This window comes from Pseudorasbora parva, chromosome 18, assembly GCF_024679245.1.
Source record: "Pseudorasbora parva isolate DD20220531a chromosome 18, ASM2467924v1, whole genome shotgun sequence".
NCBI classification, from domain to species: Eukaryota; Metazoa; Chordata; class Actinopteri; order Cypriniformes; family Gobionidae; genus Pseudorasbora; species Pseudorasbora parva.
Genome location: NC_090189.1, coordinates 29,938,647 through 29,962,661, shown reverse-complemented (window position 1 = coordinate 29,962,661; position 24,015 = coordinate 29,938,647). Strand labels below are relative to the sequence as shown.

Here is a 24,015-nt window from a genome sequence, read left to right as displayed (position 1 = left end):
AAGCATAATCAAGGTAAGATAGTATGTGCAATTGTACATGTAAATGTGCTAAATTATGACAGAATTACATTATTGTTTACAGACATTTTACAAACCAAACTAACAACTGATTTGTATAAAGAATTTAGGCCCCACTTTATATTAGGTGGCCTTAAGTACTATGTACTTTTATCACAAAATAAGTACAATGTACTTACTGTGTTCAAATTGTTTTGCAAAGCACGTTTGCTGATATTAAGGTGAGATACGGGTAGAGTTAGGGACAGGTCTGATGGTGTGGGTCATTTTAAGGGTTAGGTGTAAGGGAAGTGCCAACTGTGTAATTACAAATGTAACTACAGAAATTAATTACATATGTAATTACATGCAGGTATTTTTAAAATGTAAGTACAATGTAAAAACATGTACATACACAATAAGTGCATTGTATCAAATGATGAATTAAAATGGTAGTAAATGGTAGTTAAGGCCACCTAATATAAAATGAGTCCAGAATTTAAATGATACAAAAACAAAAAAGTTAAATAAGTACTTTTTTCCCAGTTCTGCCAGGAGGGCTTGGTGTTGGCCTTGGGACTGGTGTTGGATATGGGGGATATGGAGGTAAAGTTTTAAATACAAGATGTGCAATGCTGATCACTAAACTTGAGACATAAAATGAAAAAACAAATGGTTTAAGCATTTTGAGGGTGAATTTCTTTTGTTGTTATATTTCATTCTAAAGGGTATCAAGGAGCACAAAAAGCACCTAAATACGGTAAACCACTTCATGGTACCTAACTTTTATAATTAAAACAACATATATTCAGGCCTAATATTTGACCCCATGCATCTGTATCTAACAGGACAACCAGCTGGTGGGGTTGGAGGTGTGTTGGGTGGGTCGGTGCCAGCCACTGGTGGAACTGGGGCTACAGGAACTGGAGTTGGAACTGGTGAGTGATCACTGCTAAAAGTAAATAACAGTTAATAGATAAAGGAAGGAATTTATTTACATGCTCAGTGTTACATCTCAGGTGGTGCAGGTGGGGCTGGAGGTATACAAGGTTCAGGAACCAAGCAAGACAAATATGGTGAGTTTGTGATCTTTGGTTATATCATCTAGAAATCCATCTCTCCAGTATAATATGATATTACTTTTCAAATTTTTAATTTAAATCCAGGGGTACCAGGCATCACTGGAGGACCAACAATTCCAGGTAGTACAGCTGCTACCGGCACAGATCGTGGAGCAGGTCCTAGACCTGGAGTTGATAGAGGTAATGCAGTTATTTAATGACTTTTGTTTGTTAATTTGGAATGTACTTGAGTGTTATTTCCAAAATAGTATCATAACTACCAGTCTTATCTGTTCCCTGTTTAGTGATTGGCAGTCCTGATGGTACAACTCGTAGTGATGGAGGTCAAGGACATTACTTTTTTCAATCTATTATAGATATTTATTATTTGTTCTTCAGCTGTTAATTAGCTTGTTCCTTCATTGAAATTTTAACATTTTGTTGAACAAACAGGTGGAACAAAAGCTCCCAAGACTGGTAAGAATATATCTGAAATAATACAGTTATTGTTTTAACATTATAAAAGCTTATATGAGCAGGCATGTCCTTTTATACATCAGTTTTGTTTTGTGATTATTTTAGAATCTGGAGGACCGATAGAGGGATCAGGTGAGTCCATTGAGGGTTGTATTATAAGAATTTAATGAATAATGGAACATTTTACAGCCTTTTAAAGTGTTAGAATAAAGTGTGAAAAATGAAAATTCTGTCATTAATTATGGGGGTCCCTTATGCCGTTCCAAACCCGTAAGACTTTCGCGGAACACCAATTAAGATATTTTTGATGAAATCAGAGAGCTCTCTGAGCCCTCCATAGACAGCAAAAAGGTATAAAGATATCCTTAATATAGTGGCTCCAGTGGTTTAACCTTAATTTTTTGAAGCAACAAGAATACTTTTGGTGTGAAAACAACAAACAAAAAGAATGACTTTATTTAACAATTTCTGCACTGTATTTACTATGTAAATAACATAGGAGACTGACACAGACGTGAAGAAATTGTTGAATAAAGTCGTTATTTTTGTTTGTTCTCAACAAAAAAAGTATTCTCAACGCTTCCTAAAATTAAGGTTGAACCACCTTAAAAGTGTTAATTAAATAGCTGTCAGAGAGCTCTCAGATTTGATCAAAAATATCTACATTTGTGTTCCGAAGATGAATGAAGGTCTTACTATTTTACAAATGGCATGAGGATGAGTAATTAATGAAAAAAAAATATTTTTGGGTGAACTAACCCTTTAAGGTGGATTTCCAACTTTAAAATGATAGGAACTGAGAAGTATGTAATATTTTTAAGGTGTTACTGGTGGGCCCATTGATGCTGAGGGGCTTGATGGAGCTGCTGGGACAAGAAGACCCATCTTAGCTGGAGAAAGACCAGGTAGACCCTTCCTGTTCAGTGAGCCTGTAATAATAATAATAATAATAATAATAATAATAATAATAATAATAATAATAATAATAATAATAGATTTTATTTATAACGCACTAGACATCCTTATCTTTGTATTTTATTTTGGTCACTGCATTATGAACAGATGAAGGTGACAGTTGCTGCCTCTCATACTTGTACTTTTCCACCTTCCACTTATTGTATATTTACTTACACCACTTATTGTTAAAGTCTATTATAAGCTAACAAGTGGTTTTAAAAGGAATACTTCACTCAGAAAAGGAAATTGTCAATATTCCCTCATGATATTCCACGAGATGTATGAAAAAACCTCTATGATGCTTGTATGCAGGTTTGTCAGGATATTATTTAAAAATTCAGCTTTTTGGCTGACAGAAGAATGAAAGTCATATAGTTTTTGGAGTAAATTATGACAATTTTATTTTTTAGCAAACCATTTCTATAATGGTTACTGTCAGTGTACTAATTAGCAGCTGTTTCCTCATGTGAATCATATTATAGCAAAAATAAAATCACATAAACACATATCAAAATATCCAGTATGTTCAAAATCACTGATATCAGAAACTGCTCCAGATTTGTATTTAGCTTCTAGCTGTGCTTTTACTACATCGATCAGTCATTTAAAGTTTAAAAATGTCTGATTACCTTTATTGAGATTTTCCCTTTTCAGGTGGAACGGGATCGCCACGGTCAGAGGGTAAGATCTGTCTTCTTACTGACCTCACACACGTGATCAATCACCTCAAGATTATCTTCTGTTTCTTCTTTTGGTTGATGGTGGAGTTCTATGGCGAAACTGCATTCGTCAGACTTTCATTTGCTAATGTTACAGCTCCCTCTGGTGGTGGCTCTCTCATTCATTCGGATACAGTAGTAGCCTATAATTATTTTAAAACGTATTAAGCTTTTGAATGTTTTTTTAATTCAAAGACATTTTGCATTTAAAATCCAGACACATAACATGTTTAAGACACATAAGCATTTTTTCTGAATAACTAGTTCAGTTAATAATGTGTTTAGGGGATGGGGCTCATGGTTAGTCAGTCAGTCAGTCAGTGAAGTATGCAGTCCTAAGATGAGAATGTTCCGTTTTAATTGTCAATTCATCTGAAAGGAATGTCTGTGGTTTCAAATTACTTGAAAAGATTTTGTATGCTTTATTCATTCGTAAATGCTTGTTTAACTGTGGCTGAATCAAATAACTACATGTTGTTACTTAGGAGTTGGTGATAGTGGAACATTACCGGGAGCCAAACCACTAAAACCCCCAGGTACTTAATGCCATTCACTGTCTCAATATATTTGGAAAGGCAGATGCTTTTTCATTTGTAAATGTTCATTTGTTTTTATTTTACTTGTCTTATTGTAGGCATTGGAGGTGGAGCCATTGCTGGACGTGGAGATACACCGGGCACTATTGAAGGAGGACCTGGAAGTGTAGGCGGTGGCCCAGGTGGGGTTGGTGGAGTTCCAGGTGGAGTTGGTGGAGGACCAGGAGGAGTTGGTGGAGGACCGGGAGTAGTCGGTGGTGGACCGGGAGTAGTTGGTGGTGGACCGGGAGTAGTTGGGGGTGGACCAAGCGGAGTTGGTGGTGGACCAGGAGGAGTTGGTGGTGGACCAGGAGGAGTTGGTGGAGGACTGGGAGGAGTTGGTGGTGGACCAGGAGGAGTTGGTGGTGGACCGGGAGGAGTTGGTGGTGGACCAGGAGGAGTTGGTGGTGGACCGGGAGGAGTTGGTGGTGGACCGGGAGGAGTTGGTGGTGGACCAGGAGGAGTTGGTGGTGGACCAGGCGGAGTTGGTGGAGGACTGGGAGGAGTTGGTGGTGGACCGGGAGGAGTTGGTGGGGTTGGACCAGGAGGAGTTAAACCTCCTAAAGGTAATTTACCATGAAAATTATCTGTGTCTATTTTTTTAATGTGCAAGTTTGTAAAATTATAAATCTATTTTAAATCTAGTTTACGGTGGTCCAGGTGGAACTGGAGCTCTGGGAGTTGGAGGTGTGGGTGGAGTGGGTCCAGGTGGAGTGGGAGGAGCAGGACTTCTGCCTGGAGGTGGTGGTCTGCTACCAGGAGGCGGAACTGCAGGCACAGGAGTTGGGGTGCAGAAACCAGGCAAAAGTAATCAAAGCATTCATCAGATCATCACACATTTTCATGTGCAATATTAAATATATTTAAATGAAAATGAATAACAAACACTTAAATATCTCAAGAATTGTTTTGGAAAACCGATTGTTTTACATATTTTGCATTTATTGGTCTTCAGTTAGAAGCTTAACATTTACAATAGACTTAGGTTTTGTAAATCTATTGCAGGCTATGGTGGAGTTGGAAGTTTAGGAGCCGGTGGGATCCTACCAGGAACTGGTAACTCAAAAAAGCTACCATATTCATAATATTTTATGCACTAGTTTTGTTGTGCTGAGAACTAAGTCTTTAAAAATGTTTGCAGGCCTTAGGTTTCCCAGTGGGGCTGCAGTGGGTGGAAAACAAGGAAAAGGTGTCAGAAAACATTCTTGCTATTGCACAATTCTTATAATAAAAATGCAGTTTGGTTGTATTTACAAACATGGACTGAACTGGAAAGACTAAGAGTTAAATAACTCTTTATCACTTTATCACTTGATCGAAGTTTATGGGGCAGCAGGCACACTTGGTGGACTTGGAGGCCCAGGCGGTTATGGAACAGGACCTGGTGGCTATGGAGGTGGTCCAGGCGGATATGGAACCGGAACTGGTGGCTATGGAGGTGGTCCAGGCGGATATGGAACCGGAACTGGTGGCTATGGAGGTGGTCCAGGCGGATATGGAACCGGAACTGGTGGCTATGGAGGTGGTCCAGGCGGATATGGAACCGGAACTGGTGGCTATGGAGGTGGTCCAGGTGGTTACGGTGGTGGCACAGGCGGTTATGGTGGTGGCGGCCCAGGCAGTGCTGGTGGACTTGGTGGTACGTTTTTTTGTGTTGACACATTTTTATACTGTATTTCCCTCGCACTTTATTACATTTAAATATTCAAATGTTCATTTGTCTTTTTAAGGGCTTGGTTATGGTCCTGGAGCATTAAAACCACCTAAAAGTATGTCAAACTCATTCATTAATCACTTTACTGATGCAATAACCAATCCTTAGGCAGCATTTATAATCACAAAAAAATAATAATGTTTTGTGTTATCAGGCTATGGAGGAACTGGAACATTAGGTGGGGCTGGAAGAGGAGGAATTGGTGGAGGTCTTGGCGGTGGTCTAGGAGTTGGACCTGGTGGTGCTGGTGGCATTGGTGGGGGTCAAGGAGTGGGACCAGGAGGTGTTGGGAGAGGTCCTGGAGGAGGAGTGGGTGGAGGAGGTATCATGCAGTTTAATAACCATTTGCACTACTGTCAAACTTCTTTTTAATATTTATTACACTTATAGAATTGTAAGGAATTCCATTATAATTAGATGACAAGATCCATTGAAATGCCACAATCCATTTAGATACCAATATATATCCATGTTCACATTGAAATGCATTTGCTACGCATCTGTGGCATAAATAGCTTATATGAAGGATATCCAGGTGGTGGCTTGGGAGCTGGAGCTGGGAAGCCTGGGAAATCAGTGGCCGGTTGCATAAACTGCTTAGAATAGTCTTAGTCAAAGTTAGTCATCTATTCATTTTATTTTTTTCAAGACCAGTCATAACTTTAAGTCAGTTACATAAAAGATAGATCGATCTAATTTGAATCTGAAGACTGATTAGCCATAATAAACTGCTAGTCTGTCAAACTAGTTCTTAAGACAGTCTTAAGTCAGCAGCTGTTTATGCAACTGGCCCCAGGTGTTGTTTTTTTGTTGTGTTTTTTTTTTAAAGTATTAACAATAGCTTGATGACTGATTGTTACAATGTCATTACATTAGCTTTAGGGCACAAATGTATATTCACTATGAATAAATCTACTAATCTGGCTTGGAATGTTATTAAACCTTTTAAGGTTGCACTTTATTTTACAGTATGTGCTCTTACATGTACTTAACTAAAGAAAATGCTGGGTAGTATAAGGTAACTACAGTATGTACTTGGGGAACAGGACCGTAAAATACAGTGCTACCACTTTTTAATGTTTCTTTATTTTATTTTTAAACACTTCAATCTTTTCAATAAATTTTCAGATAGTGAAAATGCATTTGAATGTGACATTTCAATTTGTCAAAACAAATGTTTACCCTAATAGATGATTGTACCCTAAAAAAAGGTCAAAAGTCAGGTGTAAAAAACTATTTTTGGAAAATTATTTTAGTTACACCGATCAAGCTTAACATTATGATAACCCTCGTTATATTGTATTGGTCCCCCTTTTGCGGCCAAAACAGCCCTGACCCGTCGAGGCATGGACTCCACTAGACCCTTGAAGCTGTGCTGTGGTATCTGGCACCAAGATGTTAGCAGCAGATCCTTTAAGTCCTGTAAGTTGTGAAATGGGGCCTCCATTGATCAGACTTGTTTGTTCAGTACATCCCACAGATGCTCGATTGCTCAAACTCGTTGTTTTGTTCCTCAAACCTTTTCGGAACCATTTTTGCTTTGTGGCAGGGTACATTATCCTGCTGAAAGAGGCCACAGCCGCCAGGGAATACTGTTTCCATGAAATGGTGTACATGGTCTGCAACAATTTTTAGATAGGTTGTATGCGTCGAAATAACATCCATATGGATGGCAGGACCCAAGGTAAGCAACGCACACGCACCCGGCCATCCACTTGATGTTAAAGAAAATGTGATCCATTGCTCCGTGGTCCAGTTCTGATGCTTTCAGTGGTGGACAGGGGTCAGGATGGGCACCTTGACTGGTCTGCAGCTATGCAGCCCCATAGGCAACAAACTGTGATGCATTGTGTATTCTGACACCTTTCTATCAGAACCAGCATTAACTCCTTGAGCAATTTGAGCTACAGTAGCTCATCAGTTTGATCTGACCACACGGGCCAGCCTTCGCTCCCCACGTGCATCAATCAGCCTTGGCCGCCCATGACCCTGTCGCCGGTTCACCACTGTTCCTTCCTTGAACAACTTTTGATAGATACTGACCACTGCAGACCAGGAAAACCCCTCAAGAGCTGCAGTTTTGGAGATGCTCTGACCCAGTTGTCTAGCTATTACAATTTGAACCCTCATCAAACTCAACTCAAATCATTACGCTTGGCCATTTTCCCTGCTTCTATCACATCAACTTTGAGGAAAAAATGTTCACTTGCTGCCTAATATATCCCACCCAATAACAGGTGCCGTGATGAAGAGATAATCAGTGTTATTCTCTTCACCTGTCATAATGTTATGCCTGATCGGTGTATGTAAAATATAAAGTGATATTTTTTTTCTTGCTGTGATTTCATAGTCCCATAGAGGGTTAAAACATAACACAGTAATAAGTACTCTTTTTTAAAAATATGCTAGTTTTTTTTTTCCACAAGGGAGTTTAAGTACTAAATTGGCACAGAATCATTCACATTGATTAAGACCAGTAGCATATAATAATGATGATGATGTACATCTCAGTTTACATGTTGTTTTTATTGTAGGGTATGGAGGTTTAGGTGGAGCTGGAGGTGTTGGAGGAGGCGCTGGAAGCCCAGTAGGAACCGGTGGAGGTAAAGTTTCTGTTAAGAATACATGCACACCTATGTATTCAGCTCAGCATTGTAACTTTAGATTAATTATTTCATAGGTGAGATTAAATTTTAAGTTTGAGACCATTTTCATTTTATTCATTATTGATTGTTGTTGTCAGGTCTCAGGTACCCTGGGGGAGCAGGAACAGGGAAACCTGGTAAAACAGGTAAATTCACTTATCTTACTGCATGCTTTGACGAATGAGCATAAATTGATGGCTGGTTACCATCAGATGGATGGATTTTATTTTCTTGTGTTTGTTTTAACGTATTAAAGGCTTCGGCACGGGTGCCTTGGGTGGTCAGGGCTATCAACCAGGTGAGACATTATCTTATTCCTCAATTCTGTTCAGGGAAATGAGGTTATCCACACCTTCTATTGTTGTCCCAGTTGAATTGATGAAGGTTTTTGAAAGAGCAGATATCAAGATACAGAGTTGGTCTGATTATCTTGCAGGTGGTGTCCCTGGATATGGGACTGGTGTAGGTCCAGGTGCTGGATATCAACAGGCATATCCAGGTAATGAAGACAAAACTAAAGAAAACATTGTGACAACTTTAATGTGCACACCCCCACCTCTGAGGATTAGAGAGAGCCTCTTTCAGATGTTATTCAAGAGTTAGTTGACCAACAAAAGGGAAAATTCTATCATAATTTACTCATGTCATGTCATCTCAGTCCCAAATCATGTCTTCTAGAAAGACACGATAGCTTTATATGATGAACAGATTGAAATGATAAATAAAATCTCAAATCTGCTTGCTCGACACACAAGAACTGATGAGGTCTGTTAGTGTGTCGTGCCATATTTGATGTGCTCTATGTATGTGTTGATCAATGTTTAGACTAAGGATAAAAGGCTAAGATAAATCTGTTCATCATAAAAGTCATCATGATCATGTCTCTTCAGAAGACTTAAATTACTTTGCTTCAAAAAGTTAATAAAAGTTTTGAGTGAATGGACTTTCAAGTGAGGGACAAAAGTCTGATTTTATTTAAAACTGTTAGCCTGATAAGCCAGACCTTTATCAAGATTTTTGGTCTGGAAACTCACCATTAACAGGACTTAATCCGAGGGGCGGGATAAACGGTTGTCTTTCATAACAGTTGTCTTCCAACCAGAGCAACGTGAAGCAGAACTAGTTGATAATTAAACTTTTGCCGTATCCGGTCTGCAAAACTCTGAGCACACATCTTCCCTTCTTTAGAATGATTTTAGTGCTGTTCTTTGTTCTTTTCTTAAAGAAAAGCTTAACTCCAAGTCTTCCAGAGTCGCGGCCAAGGCCGGTTCAAAGTTCGTTGTTTGCCAGCTTCTTTGTTTACAAGAAGCACGCAAAACCTCCGCAACTCTGCCATCATGTCAAGCCCCACCCAACAACTCTATGCACGATGTGATTGGCCTGACCAGAGTTTTTTTCCAGCTCGCAAGTCTATGGAGAGTTGCTAGACGACACTCGCTGCAAATTAGATTGCATCCTTCATATCTCCAAAAAGTCTTTAGTTTTATTATATTTATAAAACAAATATGGGCTGTACCGAGTCTTTCCGGAAAAAAGCGCCTGGAGGCATATCTTGTGGGTGGAACTAAAGAATGATGAGGGTGCAAAGCAATAACGTCCGCGTGGAGAAACCCTTGCTATCGATCTCAGCTAATAGATATATGATCCAGAATCAGATTCGGAGGATGAAATAAATTGAACAGGAGAAACAGCAACAGCAGGACGTCCGTCTCTGTGGTATGTACTGTATTTAGTGGCCTGTCAACATTTGTGTGTGTTTACTCGCAGTTTATGAGGACATGATTCGGTTTATGGACTATTGTATGTGACTAAACCTTAGCAGTAGCAAGCAAAACGGTTTTGCACGTCAGACTAGTGTAACGTTAAATATAGAACAAAAATGGAGTAACGTTAGCGCATTTGAATGACGAAACACGTGATCGTGCCATTTACTGATGTTTACTCACGCGACGATAGCCAACAGCACAGACATTTGAAGCAGTTTTACTCACCGGCTGCTTCCAAAGCAGGACCGAACCTTTATCGCTGGGACCGCTCCGTCAAAAACACACTTCTTGGAGTGTGGAGATCCACTTTGCGACGCGACTGAAGCGATGTTGTGAAGCTTCCCGTCATGAAAACGTCTGTTTTCATGACGGGAAGTCTGCGTTCAAATCGGTTTCTGTTCACGTCTGCGTTCAAATCGATTCAAATGCAGCTCTTCCTTCCCAGAATGCTGTGCTGAAGCGTTGAAGTCGCTTGATGTCACCCATAGGAATAAAGTGGAGCGCGGCGCGGACTATAACCGACATAAGTGTTCACGGACGACTGGATCTGCAGCTGAGCAGTGTTTATGGGCGAGCATTTCCTCTCTCGCTCTAGTCACGCGCGCGCACCCTACTGGAAGAAGAGCCGTATGGCCCATACAAGGACCTTCCGTTCTATTAATGTCAAACCGAGCCATACTCGAAAAAAACTCTCCGAAACTTGTGAGAAACCGGAAGGAGTATTTTTAACAAAGAAATACTCCATCAAACATCCAACATTAGTTTTTGAAACTTTGTCTATGTTTAGGATGGGAATCCAAGTCTTTAACAGTGTAAAAAGCTCAGTATGCATGAAACAGCATTTCACCCCCCCTTTAATTGAAATTTACTTCAATTACTTGAATTTCTCAGTCAAAACGTCTGGCAAAGACATTCAATTTATCTATACAAAATTTTTCTGAATCTAAACATTAATTTTAGTAGTGTGTAAATAAATGTCTGCGGGGTGATTTTGTCTTGAATCAGTGTGATTCAATAATCAATGTAAGTGGTTTAGCGTGATTAATGATAAGTTGTGATGTTGTGTTTTAGGCTATGGTGGCACTGGTGGAGGGGGACCTGGAAGTGCTCCTCTTACACCTCAGCAATGTAAGACATGCTGCTATTACATTGTCGTTGTTATTAGCAAATATTTCAAATGCTATGCATGATCAAAGTAAAGTTTGGACTAGAGCTGTGCATTATCCACAACCAATTCCAAGTATTTATTCCATTTAAATGTGTGATTCTTTATAGCAAAAGCAGCCAAATATGCAGCTCTTCAAGGCTTTCTAGGTGCAGGAGGCAACAGAGGTACTTAAACAGATATAAAGGCACTTCTTTCAGCCTTTTTTATGGACCATACCGCAAAAACCTGTCGGAACAATGACTTTTAGTTGTACATGGTAATGTTTTACTGTTCATGTCTGTTCATGTTCATCGACATTAACTTACTTTCATAATACACATTCCTATGTTTATTATAAATTACTTCATATTACTTCATATAAATTATTCAGTGCATGTTATTCCATAAATGTATGTAAGTAAAATGGCTTGCACACAAGTTTTATATTGCCCTTCAGGCTAAATAGAAAGCATGAGTAATTTAGTAATTTATGGGAACAGTGTTGTAGTCAGGGTTATTATAGTTAACTAAAACAAAAATAAAATATAAAAAACTTTTTTTCTTACTTTTTAAACTTTTCATTCATTAATTTTTTCTTTAGTTGCCAAGGCAATATTTCTAAAGGTGCGTTCACGTAGTTGCCATAACTATTCTGACTTGTAAAAAGCATTCACAGGATCGTAGAACAACTTTAGACTCTCAATTTTATGAGCTACGACATGTTCCATGTGGCCGCTGTTAGAGAAGCAATAGATTATCAGCCTAAAGTGAGATGTTTGACTGTGGGATAAGCCCCTTTTTGCATATTCCCCAAAAGGCCTATTACATTACGCTAGCCACAATTAGCTAGCAGATGGGATGTTGTGTCTTATAAACTCTCTAATGAACAGTCTGCCTAAGGGAATAACTATCGTGGCTGAGGCCATCAGTCCCAATAGCCTGAGGCATGTGGGGAAGGAGACACTGTTTCCTCTCTGAAACTCGACCAGGAGCTGGCTAGATAGGTCTTCCTAGGTACTCCCCCGGCACTCTACCGCCTAGGAATGCGAAAGATGGGGGGCGGGTAGGCTGTAACTTGTGAGAAGGTCTGCCGAGGTGGTGGAGGGAGTACAATCTGTCTTTCTAGGCATACAGAGTTGCAAAGCCTCATCATCCCTCTTTTTTCGTCACTCTTTTGCAAAAATGCCATCTGTACAACCAGTGCGTCCAGGATGGCTTCTTTCTCTCTGTCAGAGAGATCTGCTAAGTTAAGCCATCACCCTCTCTTGAATAACCATTGTGGCCATGGCTTTGCCCGCGGCTTGAACCGTGCATCTCTGAAGACGCAGGGACAGATAAGTAACATCACAGATCTCTTCCCACAGTGTCTGACCAGACATGGTAGACACTTCGTCCTGTACCCCTGCTTGGTGTGCGGTCAGCATAGATATAACGTTCAGAGCCTATTATATGTGCGTTCTGTCATGCTTGACTGGAATCGGTCCGCTTTAGATGGTAACGTTGGGTTTGCAGCCCCTGTGCGCTTTGGATGCAGGTGCACGGCAACCAATGGCTCCAGGAAGGCATTCAGAGAAGGCCTTCCTTCTCCACCCCCTCCACATCGAAAGCGGATCCTCCCTGCACGGGCATTTTGCTCGTAAACGGTTTGTCATTCCATGTAACTGAGACCTCCTCCAAGAGCTCTGGAAAAACAGGAAGGAGTTGTTGTGGTGCCCGTTTCGCTCTCTGCAGTCTCTTGCTCTTGTAGCAAGACTTTGCAGTCTCTGCTACCATAGTCGGCCACAGAATGTTTAGTTTTTCTGCAGTGCGTTTGCACACATCTTGCAGATCATGCAACACTGAGAAGCGGAGAGGATGGTGCCCCGTCCGCCGCCTCCATGGAACACGCTGCAGTGAGAAGTCGTGCCAGGTATGCAGGGGAGTCCTGGAAACCTTCCGCTTCTTAAGAGAGAAGAAATCTGATAGTCCCTCTTCAGCGAAATCAAACGTGTCCTCATCCTTACTGAGCACACTGGGCAGAGGGACACGTGCACGGTGCACCAAACTGTTCACCCCAGGATAAGGCTGACTTGGTGGGCAGCTCTACAGGAATTGATAACTGCGGAGTGGCAGCTGGAGCAAGGCTAGGTAACATGAGGGGATCCAGGCCTAAGCTTGCGTGCTAGCCTGTGACGAAGGCTCCTCATAGTGAAGCGTGCACAGCGTTCAGAGGAACCGGGATTCTCAATCGCCAAATGGGCATGCTTCAGCCCAAGACATGCAAAGCTGACCTGGTGTGTCTCCTTGCATGAAATTTTGTTCCCACATGAACAAATTCGAATAAAATCACTAGCTGAGATGGTCTGTATTGCTGCAGCCATCATTGTATCAAACAATCCTTGCAATCGGCTGGAATGCAAATTGAAGGAACCAGGCGAAAAACGCCGCAGTGACCAGTAGTTTGTCCAAAAGTTTGTTGGAATTTTATCCAAAATTTGTAGGCTTCTGGTGTGAAGCAAGAAGAGGTTTTTGAACGTTGTAGTGACGTTGTGTCGCTCCTCTTATACCAAGGGGTGAGGAAGCCACGCCCAGACACAGTGTCTGCCAGCCAATTGGAGCTGGCGTAATATAATAGGACATCTGAGGTATACGCGGAAGGGGCGTATCCCATAGTGAGACATTGAAACGTACTTGTTAATACCACTAACAAGGTTCAAAATAACCTCACATTAAAACACGGTAGCATAACGAGGGTCCCTACATGCAAACCGAGGCATTGAGAACTTTGTAAGTGTACAAACTGTTTAATAAGAAGATACTGTATAAAGCGAGTCCATTATACAGTCAGGAGCCATCTTGGAAAAAAGTCTTCCAACTGTGATTTGGAATCTCATATGGTCCGTTGTTTCTGGAAGAAAGCACTGAAACGCAACAGAGAATTTTTTTTTTTTTCATGAATTCGTTTTCACAAACTTAATTCCTATCGACTAGCTCACTTAGCGCACCGTTCGTGGCTCGACTCGTCGAGACTGTTTTCCAAGATGGCTGCTGTCTGTGTATGCGTAATGTACTGTCTTTATAAAGTATCTTTTTATTAAACAGTTTGTACACTTACAAAGTTCTCAATTCTTTGGTTTGCTTGTAGGGACCCTCATTATGCCATCGTGTTAGTGTGAGGCTATTTTGAGCCTTGTTATAAAGCCTTGGTATAAACTAACAATTTAATTTCACTTAATCTGTGCCCCATAGACGAGCGTTATAAGCTAAACTGTTTTAGAGATAAAACTCTTTACATTCGATTTTCATGAAAACACATCCCAGAGAACGACCTACTCGGTAACCATGTGTTAGTTACCCCTAGGTTCATTTTTCACCGGAGTTGTCCTTTAATAAAAAATTTAATTAACACAGCTAAATTATTACAACTTTACTTTTTTTTTAACGGAAATTAAAAAAATGATTCAAAATATTAATACAAATTATAGTAGGGCCTCAATGATAATACAATAACACTGTAGTTTGAATAAACACACTGTTATCATTACTGGCAGTAGTAACAGTGTCTTTTCCTGTAGGGGGCGCAGGATGCCAAGGCAAATACTGCGGAAGGAGGAGGAAGTGAGAAACCAGCGGAAAGAAGTGACCTCATAAACAAGTGGTGCTACTGCCTGATCTCAAATGCACTTTTTTACAGTTTAAAAGTGCCTAATGTAATATGTTTTTTTGTTTGTTTTTGTTTTTTTGTTTTTTTCAGCCGTATAGATGTGATGTGAACCTCACAAGGCACTCTTTGCACTGCCTCCCTTATTTACTTCACTAGAAGGTCTAGGTCACTAGACATTTCGTTTTTTTTTTTTTTTTGTCAAAACAATTTTACCATTCAATGTTCCATCTCAAACTGCTGCAGTTACAGCTGTGCATCTCTTATGATTTTGCTGCCGTTGCTCACTTACACACTTGCAGAATATTCAGACACATGTCGTCTAGGATTGTGTCGCTGCTATTTCAAGATGAACTGGCGGTGGGGGAAGCAGCATCATTTTCTGGCTATGTATCAAAAAGTAAAGGGAGCCTATTCTCCAGCTGTATGCATAAGACTTTCCTGTCTTTCTTTTCCAGCATCTTCAGTCTTTCGAAGTATAGTCACACAAAGGAATGGGATTTAGGCATACACATTTTTTTTTTCTCTTACAAGAACAAAATGCTTGTCATTACTGCAGTACACAGCATCTAAGTACTGAGGATTACAAGCTGTCTTCAAAGATACCTCAGGAACTTGAACCGGTTTCTTTTCTAGTATCCTGACCCTAGTAAAACCTTGTTTGTGTTTGTCTGTTTTAACATAACTCTTATTAAATTAAAATGTTGGGTTTTTAAGAGTATCTATGCATTTAACCCAACTCATTTTGGTGTTTGTGCGTTGTGAATGATCTGTGTTTGTATAAGTGCAACTTTTCGAATGTGACCTAAAAGTATGATAAAAAGCAATTCATCAGTGAATCGCCTTGCATTGTTTACCCTTGTTCTTCACTTTTATGCACTTGTTACTTTTGTGAAAGTCCAACTAGTTCACATGTTTGTATGATCTTTGATTTGTATTTGGGCCTTTTATCCATCATTCTAAAAATAAATTGTAAAAACAAAAGCATGTTTTTGTTTTCACTCACAATCTACTCTTAAATGCAGGGCTAATTTTGGGACAAATGAAAAGGCATGTGGGATTAATTTTATTTTTTTAATAAAATAAAATTTCACAAATGTCAGTTATATAACTATATAATATCACCCAAATTAAAAGGTCAGTATTGTAATAGCCTATGTAATCATTTTATTTTTATATTATTTATTTATTATCTTAGCCCAATTCACAGCGGTAAGCTTGAAATTATGTGTTCTGGTAGCTTTCTGCCAGACCTTTGAGTATGGCACCATTCGTCTTTGCGTCATTATGTCACGTTTGTATACATAAAGAGGAAGTTCTTGTAAAATCTTTTTCTCTTTGGTCAGAATAAAAGTGGCAGACTGTTCAGATGACATTTTCCTGTGAAAACTCTTATTTTGGTGATACTTCCAAGACGTAGAAGTATCCACACTGGTGCCATGAATGAATGACAGCCATACTTAAAGAGCATATTGCAGGTAAACTGACTCACTGGAGTCTCTAACCTGCAATTTATGCTCTTTTAGCTTGGAACATACTCTGCAAGAACAATGAAATTTGTTGGGTTTCCTGAGGTGGCAAGAACAAGAACAAAGTTCGTTCTGGCCAGTACATGCCATACTTCACGAGAAAAGCAGTTGTCGAACATCTGAGTTTCTCAGCATTAACCACGCCCACTTTAAATGTCTGACCAATCACACAATAGTTCTAGGACACCCGCAAGAAAAAAAGTTTTGCTCAGCTGAGTCATTTTATTTTCGCAGCCCTGGGAGAGAACTTTTTTCTCTGTTCTTGCTGAGTATGTTAAGCCTTTAAGCTTGGAACATACTCTGCAAGAACAAAGAAATTTGTTCGTTTTCTTGAGGTGGCAAGAACAAGAACAAAGATTGTTTTGGCCAGTACATTCATACTTCACGAGAAAAGCAAATTGCCGATCATCTGCGGTTCTCCACATTAACCACGCCCACTTTAAATCTCTGACCAATTACACAATAGTTCTCCTCAAGAAAAAAGTTCTGCTCAGGCGATGTGTCGAGAACAAGCTGCGAGAACTCTCAAACCAGTTCTCGCAGCCCTGGGAGCGAGAACTTTTTTCTCTGTTTTTCCGGAGTATGTTGCAGCCTTTACTAAAAACATTAGGTTCATCTACTGAGGAGCCGATGCACCTAACGATAATAAATCTGCATAACTGCAATTGCAGGTCTCAAACAGAGATGGCGACAAAGAGGCAAATCTCACAGACTGCAGCCTCCTGTCATAAACGTAAACAACGTACAGAGCTCTAGCTGTACTACTGCCATCTCTCTGATGCAGTTTAATTTTGGTATTGATAGTGTTGACATAGAAACACAAAAGTCTGAGTCTGAGGATGCGAACAGCTCCAGGAAGAACGTCACGGGTCACCATTTCGTATACGGTTAAAGTTGTGTGCCGTTTGTTTTTCGTGCTGCTCGTGACAACTCTAGTGGTGCAGGTATGACGCAAAAAACAAGCTCTATGATCAACACAAGTTTATAATAATTACACGTTTTGTGCATCAAGATTATCACAGATGAACGGAACTTTCATTAATTTTGAAGCCTAAATGCAGTCACCAGAAGTAAAAGGCTAAAGGTAGGCTACACCACAGTCCCTCTAACTTCCCAGAACGTTTGAGTTAGAATACAGGGCTTGAAATTAAGCCTGTTCATGTGCTTGTCCTGTTGTTGTAAATATAATTTATTCTAAATCAATATTCTCACCAGTGTTCAATTAGCTTGGCCATATTTTAAATCTCCATATTTGTGATACTTTTACCTTTTATGGAGGCATTTTCCCCTCAACTTATTAAATCGATGCTTCAGCTTTCATTTTTATTGTTTTATTGTTTTATTAGGATCCCCATTAGCGGCCCATTTAATGGCAGCTAATCTTCCTGGGGTCCTCTTTTAAAATTATTCACATCATAAAATCACACAAAACAATAATCAACACAAATTACAATAAAAATAATTCAAACATTGCGCTTACATTCAGAGAGAAGAGAGAGAGAGAAAAAAAATAAAAAATAAAAATAATAATAAATAAAAAAGAAAGAAAGAAAAAAAGACAATTTACAGCTGGCACTAAATTATTTGCAGCAGTTCCTTGGTTACTGTCCTCTTAAATTTGTATTTGTTCTGAATTCTGCGTGATGAGATAGAAAGTCTATTCCAAATAGATATTGCTCTGTAAAGTGATGTGCGTTTCAAAAAATTTGTCCTGGGAAGCGGAAGTTTTATATCACCACCTAGTGCCTGCCTGGTGGCGTGTAGGTGTCCACTTCCTACAAAAACAAACTGCTCAGAGAGAAACTGTGGCTGTTTCATAAATACTGCATTCCACAACATTAAAAGTAATCGTAATTTAATTTTGTCGTCAACTGTGAGCCAAGAAAGACGTTTATGCATCAGGGCCACGTTAGTTTTTAAAGAGCACTGGAGGACAGTCCTTGCCGCCCTATTTTGTGCCACTTGAAGCTTACGAAGATGTTTTTGTGATGTAGATGACCATATAATTGGACAGTTTTCTAAATGGCACAAAACAAGAGACTGGACCACCTGTCTAGCAATGGACATAGGAATATATGACATACATTTTCTGGACATTGCAATACCCTTCCCCATTTTAGCAATCATTCCATCAATATGAGCTGAAAAAGACAAGTAAGAATCCAAGGTGACGCCCAGTAACCTGGCTTGCGTCACTTGTCTTAGCTGCAGCCCATTGACTGACAAGTTCAAAGATGGCTGGGTAGTTAATTTCAATCTTTTCCAGAAAAACATAGATGTTGATTTGTCTACATTTAAAACTAATTTGTTATCTTTTACCCACTTGCTTATATTCTGCAAATCATGATTTAATAGATTTGAAACATCATGAGGATTTTTTGCAGAACAGTACAGTGTGGAATCATCTGCATACATAACAACAGTTGAATGTTTCACAATAAAAGGTAAATCATTTGTAAAGATCAAGTATAGCAAAGGCCCAAGGCAGCTACCCTGGGGCACACCACAATGTATTGTCTTAGTAGATGAATATTGACCATTAAAGAACACACGCTGCTTCCTATTGAATAGGTAACTCGCCATCCATGACAGAGACGAAGGTGTAAAACTATAACATTCTAATTTTTGAAGCAGTATTTTGTGATCTATCAGGTCAAACGCTGCACTGAAGTCCAACATCACTGCTCCTACTAATCTGTTTGCATCTATTTCTTCTAACCAGTTGTCAGTCATATGAGTTAAAGCAGTACATGTGGAGTGACCCTCCCGATATGCATGCTGATATTTTGTAATCAAACTATTAGAAAAAAAATATTTATAAACTTGTTTAAAAGCAATCTTTTCCATGACTTTGCTGAGTAAAGGTAATAGACTGATAGGTCGGCTATTCTGTCCTGTAAATGTGGCTCTTTTATTTTTAGGCAGTGGTATAATTTTAGCCTCCTTCCATTTCTCAGGAAATACGCCCTGCAACAAACTTAAATTGACCAAATGAGCAATGGGAAAGGACAGAGCTTCAGCTGCCACCCTGATAAGCCTGGAGTCCAAATGGTCCATGCCTGATGCCTTTCCATCAGGAAGAGCTGCAAGAATTTTTCCAACAGAACCTCTGTCAACTTGACTGAATGAGAAAGTGACAGAATGGTTCTTCTCACTCATTATCTTACTTAATATTGCATCATAAGATGCTGAGATAATTGGACTCATACCAGATCTAAATGTCTCTACCTTACTAATAAAATAATTGTTAAAATAATTAGTTATTCCCTCTGGATCTGTGATGAACACTTCCATCATTTTCAACATATGAAGCAGCTGAGTACTTACTCCTGCCCATTATTTGATTTAAAGTGTTCCATAATTTTTTACCATCATTTTTTGCTTCATTAATCTTTTCTTGAAAGTACTCTTTTTTCTTCATTCTATTCATTTTAACTACTTTATTTCTGAGAGTTCTATATTGTTTTTGATCAGCTAGTTCGCAAGAAATGTTAGCTTTTATTTTAGCGTTATCTCTAGACAGCATTAAATTTTTAAGAATTTTGTCCAACCAAGGGGCACTTTTATTTCTCACAGCTCTTTTTCTGAGAGGAGCATGCTTGTCAACTATTTTCATTAGTATGTCCATAAACTTATTAAGGGCTGAGTCAGGGTCACGGTCTTCATACACTTCTGACCAGTCCACACCTTGAATTTCACCCACATACTGCTCTTGGTTGAAATATCTGTAAGTTCTTTTATGAATTATTTTACAGCCTCCTTTAGGCAATTTAGTTTTCCTTGTGACTCTTATGATATTATGGTCACTACAACCAGTGGGCACAGAGACTGCTTTGGAGCATTGTTCAAAAGCATTTGTAAATATATGATCTATACATGTTGCAGATGAAACCAATGTACTTGTTGCAACCCTAGTGGGTTGAGTTATGATTTGTTTTAGGCCACATATTGCAGCTGTGGATTTAAGTTTCTTATACATTGGACAGTTTAGTGACAGCCAGTCAATGTTAAAATCACCTAAAATAAATATCTCTCTGTTTTGATCACAAACAGCATCAAACATTTCACATATGTTATCCAAATATTGAGTATTGGCACTGGGAGGTCTATATACACACCCAACTAAGATAGGCTTTATGTGTGGTATATGAACTTGTACCCATAATGCTTCAATGTTCTGCCATATGAAGTCATTTCGAACATTAACTGGGATGTTATCCTTAACATAGAATGCTACACCACCACCATGTCTATTTCTGTCCCTCCTAAACAATCTGTAACCATCTATCTTCACATCAGCATCCGTGAAGCTAAAATCTAAGTGTGTTTCAGATAAAGCTAGGATTTCAATACTATTGGACTGCAAAATCTGATATATATCATTAGTTTTGTATCTCAAACTGCAGATATTCAAGTGCGCTATTGTAATACCCTTAATTGGAAAAGCTGAATGACACAAGTCAATAGCCATGATCTAAATTACAATTAAAAACAGACAAATATATAAGTAAGCAAAACAAAAAGATTGAATGTTTACATACTTCTAACTAGGCTCCTCCACTCTTGGATTTTATGACCAGTTTATCATATTTCAGAGTGGCTATTTCTCCTCTTTCCCGGGCAGCTCGCAGCTTGGGCAGCAGTTCTTTTCTTTTCTTCATTACAGCCTCAGAAAAGTCCTCATTTATAGCTTTCATTAGCTTTCATTTTTGATTCTTAAATTTTATCAGATGTTGCCAATCAAATTAAATAATTTACACTGAGAAATGACCACTGCATTAAATAATGTTATAAGATTGCTATATTTTTGGAATATACAAATTAGAAATGTTAGAAATAAATGTGTAAACATGAAAGTAAACCTCCCGTAGGTGGCCCAGGTGACCGTCTTAATGAGTGAGTCATGATTTGTTGCTGATGTTACAGTTTCTTTGTTTGAGCAGCGCTCATTTGATTTCGATTACACTGTAAAAAATTATTTAGAAAAAAAGTTACCTGGTTGTCTTAAAATTTTGAGTTAATTGAAATTAAAATTTTGAGTTAATACAATTAACATTTTTTGAGATTTGACAACCTTTATTAAAATATTATTAAAAGATTTTGTAAGCATATTGGGTAATTGTGTGTGTTTTATTTCTGATGACGCAGTGAAACATGCCAAATTGTGCTATTTTCATGATTTATCAATTTTTTTATGTGGTTCAGATGCAAAAATATTTTGAGTTTCTATTTATTAGACACATTTCCTTCATTGTATCAACTCAAATGTTTAATTTCAATCAACTCAAAATTTTAAGGCAACCAGGTTACTTACTTTAAGTTAATCCAACAAAAATCAACAATTTTTTTTACAGTGTACTCGAGAGGTTGCGCAACCATCAATAGCACAACCTTGTTACGGTGTTCATTATACTACATTAGCCTATATATTATTATCCACTATCAATCGCCACTTACACTAAATTAATGCAGAATCATTCTTGCATTTTGGTCATTTTCTAGATATTCAGTTTTTTATGTTTTAATCAGGCTACTTGTCCTGTCGGGCAAGTAAAATTCTCTTTCACTTGTGCTGGACTAAAGTTAATGTTGTAAATGCGGACTGTGTTTTCCTTTTCGGTGTGATGTAATTCTGATGTAATTTAAAGGGTTAGTTCACCCAAAAATGAAAATTAGATGTTTATCTGCTTTCCCCCAGTGCATTCAACATATATGTGTGTCTGTTTCTTCAGTAGAACACAAATGAAGATGTTTAACTTCGGTGTAACCCCGGCATCCTGGCCAAATTTGCCCATTGGCCTCTGTCCATCATGGCCTCCTAATAATCCCCATATCCTGATTGGCTTCATCACTCTGTCTCCTCTCCACCAATCAGCTGGTGTGTGGTGGGCGTTCTGGCGCAATATGGCTGCCGTCGCATCATCCAGGTGGATGCTGCACATTGGTGGTGGTGGTTGAGGAGATTCCCCCCTTCTATGTAAAGCGCTTTGAGTGCCTTGAAAAGCGCTATATAAATCGAACGCATTATTATTATTATTATTATTAACTCCAACCGTTGCTGTGTGTCAGTCATATAATGGGGTGAAAGTAACAAGTCCATGAGAGCAGAACAAACGAACAAAAAAAAGATGCTTAGCAACGTGCACAAAACCCTGCTGCTCCTGACGACACATTGGTTTGTTAAGACACGAACCGATCGGTTTCTGTGAGAAACCGAACAGTATTTATGTTTTTTTTTTTACCTCTTTACCGAAGATTCTCATCTAGTTTTTCCATTGGCTCTAACTTCTGTCTGATAAGGTCAAGCGGACGCGGTCATAGATATAGAATCCTCATTAGTGCCTGCGCAGATCGCGCGGATGGGTTGAATGAGGATCTACATAATGTATGTCTATCACGCCGCTATTTGACCTCACCTAACGGAATTCACAGCCGATGGGAAAACTTTATGAGACTCTTCGGGATATGAGGTAAACAAATAACATAAATACTGTTCGGTTTCTTCTCAGTTCGTCTCTTAACAAACCCAATGTTCGCCAGCAGCAGGGTTTTTGTGCATGTTGTCTAAGCATGTTTTTTTGTTTGTTTGTTTTGCTCTCATAGACTTGTTACCTATTCACACCATTATATGACTGACACACAGCAACGGTTGGAGTTAAAAAATCTTCATTTGTGTTCTACTGAAGAAACAGACACACCACATGTTGGATGCATGTAAGCAGTTAAACATCACATTTTCATTTTTGGGTGAACTAATCCTTTAAAATAAAAAACAACAACAACTAGGGAAATAATACTATAAATTAAACATATTGATAAATTATGAGAATTACATGACAGATAACCTAATGTTTTTAGGGATTTTTGGTTCCCAGTTAATTTAAACGTGCAGTATGCAACTTTTGGCCACTAGGGGTCACTCATTCAAAATAATAACAACAGACGTACTTTGATGACGTCGGGAAAGTGCGTGGGCTCATGGGAGTTGTTGTCATTATTGCCACTGTCAACCAGCGAATCTGGCATCTCCAGCAGAAAACATGTTCACTGACAAGGTAATTGATTGTTATATTACATCTCTATTATTGTTAAGTTTAGTTACGGCTTTTCACGTTATGTAATGTAAATCTAATGAAATAGCAGCGAGCTACCGTTACTTAACAAACTTATCAGTAACGTTAGATAATGTGCGAGACAGAATGTTGTGCGGGCGGTCGCTATGCCAACATACCTATAAGTTGGTAGGCTATGTTGACATATTAACCGCGCATCATAATTTGAGTTACTCAAATTATAGATATGTTGACATTGCATCCGCGATTGTTGAACATTCTGTATATCAACTCTTCAATAAGGAAATAAATTTCAATTTAGTTTATCATTACCAACATAAAACATAGTAAATGAGAGAACCAGCACCAGCAATACGTTGTTCATTGGAACACGCGCTGTGTCGCTCCCCACGTTCATCAATCATTCTAATAAACATTTATTTTGGAACTCAGAGATATATGAATAAGTAGATCATTATTAAATCGATATTATATGTAGCTAGTATTAACATATGATAAAAGTGACGGTCACCTTATATTAATTGACCAAGATAGTGGCATATTACCTTATGAAGCTAACGTTACTTTCTCCAGCTACATATAAAACCAATCATAGCTAGTCCATCTGCGTTTTACACATGACATCATCGTGTCACCAAATATACGGATAGAAATACTTTTGAATCAGTTTTTAAAAAAATAGCTCTTTCAGTCTCCAAAAACAGAGAATCCGCCT

The 24,015-nt window shown here is 38.8% G+C and overlaps 1 protein-coding gene and 1 long non-coding RNA gene across 4 annotated transcripts in view; both read left to right on the top strand.

Annotated features, from left to right (window-relative positions):
* Positions 1-15,682, top strand: part of elnb (elastin b) — a 28,617-nt gene extending 12,935 nt beyond the window's left edge. For all 3 annotated transcript variants that reach the window (XM_067423608.1, XM_067423607.1, XM_067423604.1), the window contains exons 29-53: positions 544-603; positions 725-757; positions 846-935; positions 1,017-1,073; positions 1,164-1,259; positions 1,364-1,402; positions 1,512-1,535; positions 1,641-1,667; positions 2,357-2,440; positions 3,147-3,173; positions 3,697-3,747; positions 3,846-4,352; positions 4,432-4,593; positions 4,792-4,842; positions 4,928-4,975; positions 5,108-5,425; positions 5,517-5,555; positions 5,655-5,822; positions 8,035-8,103; positions 8,244-8,291; positions 8,402-8,443; positions 8,582-8,644; positions 10,983-11,039; positions 11,187-11,243; positions 14,613-15,682. In XM_067423608.1, the coding sequence (XP_067279709.1) occupies positions 544-603; positions 725-757; positions 846-935; positions 1,017-1,073; positions 1,164-1,259; positions 1,364-1,402; positions 1,512-1,535; positions 1,641-1,667; positions 2,357-2,440; positions 3,147-3,173; positions 3,697-3,747; positions 3,846-4,352; positions 4,432-4,593; positions 4,792-4,842; positions 4,928-4,975; positions 5,108-5,425; positions 5,517-5,555; positions 5,655-5,822; positions 8,035-8,103; positions 8,244-8,291; positions 8,402-8,443; positions 8,582-8,644; positions 10,983-11,039; positions 11,187-11,243; positions 14,613-14,659 (2,264 nt within the window). In that variant the 3' untranslated portion in view covers positions 14,660-15,682. The remainder of the gene's footprint in view (positions 1-543; positions 604-724; positions 758-845; positions 936-1,016; positions 1,074-1,163; positions 1,260-1,363; positions 1,403-1,511; positions 1,536-1,640; positions 1,668-2,356; positions 2,441-3,146; positions 3,174-3,696; positions 3,748-3,845; positions 4,353-4,431; positions 4,594-4,791; positions 4,843-4,927; positions 4,976-5,107; positions 5,426-5,516; positions 5,556-5,654; positions 5,823-8,034; positions 8,104-8,243; positions 8,292-8,401; positions 8,444-8,581; positions 8,645-10,982; positions 11,040-11,186; positions 11,244-14,612) is intronic.
* Positions 15,683-16,845: 1,163 nt separating this feature from the next.
* Positions 16,846-19,440, top strand: LOC137046882 (uncharacterized). The gene is made up of 3 exons (XR_010899107.1): positions 16,846-17,171; positions 17,240-17,311; positions 19,185-19,440. It is a non-coding gene; the product is annotated as an uncharacterized lncRNA (long non-coding RNA).
* The last annotated feature ends 4,575 nt before the right edge of the window (positions 19,441-24,015 follow it).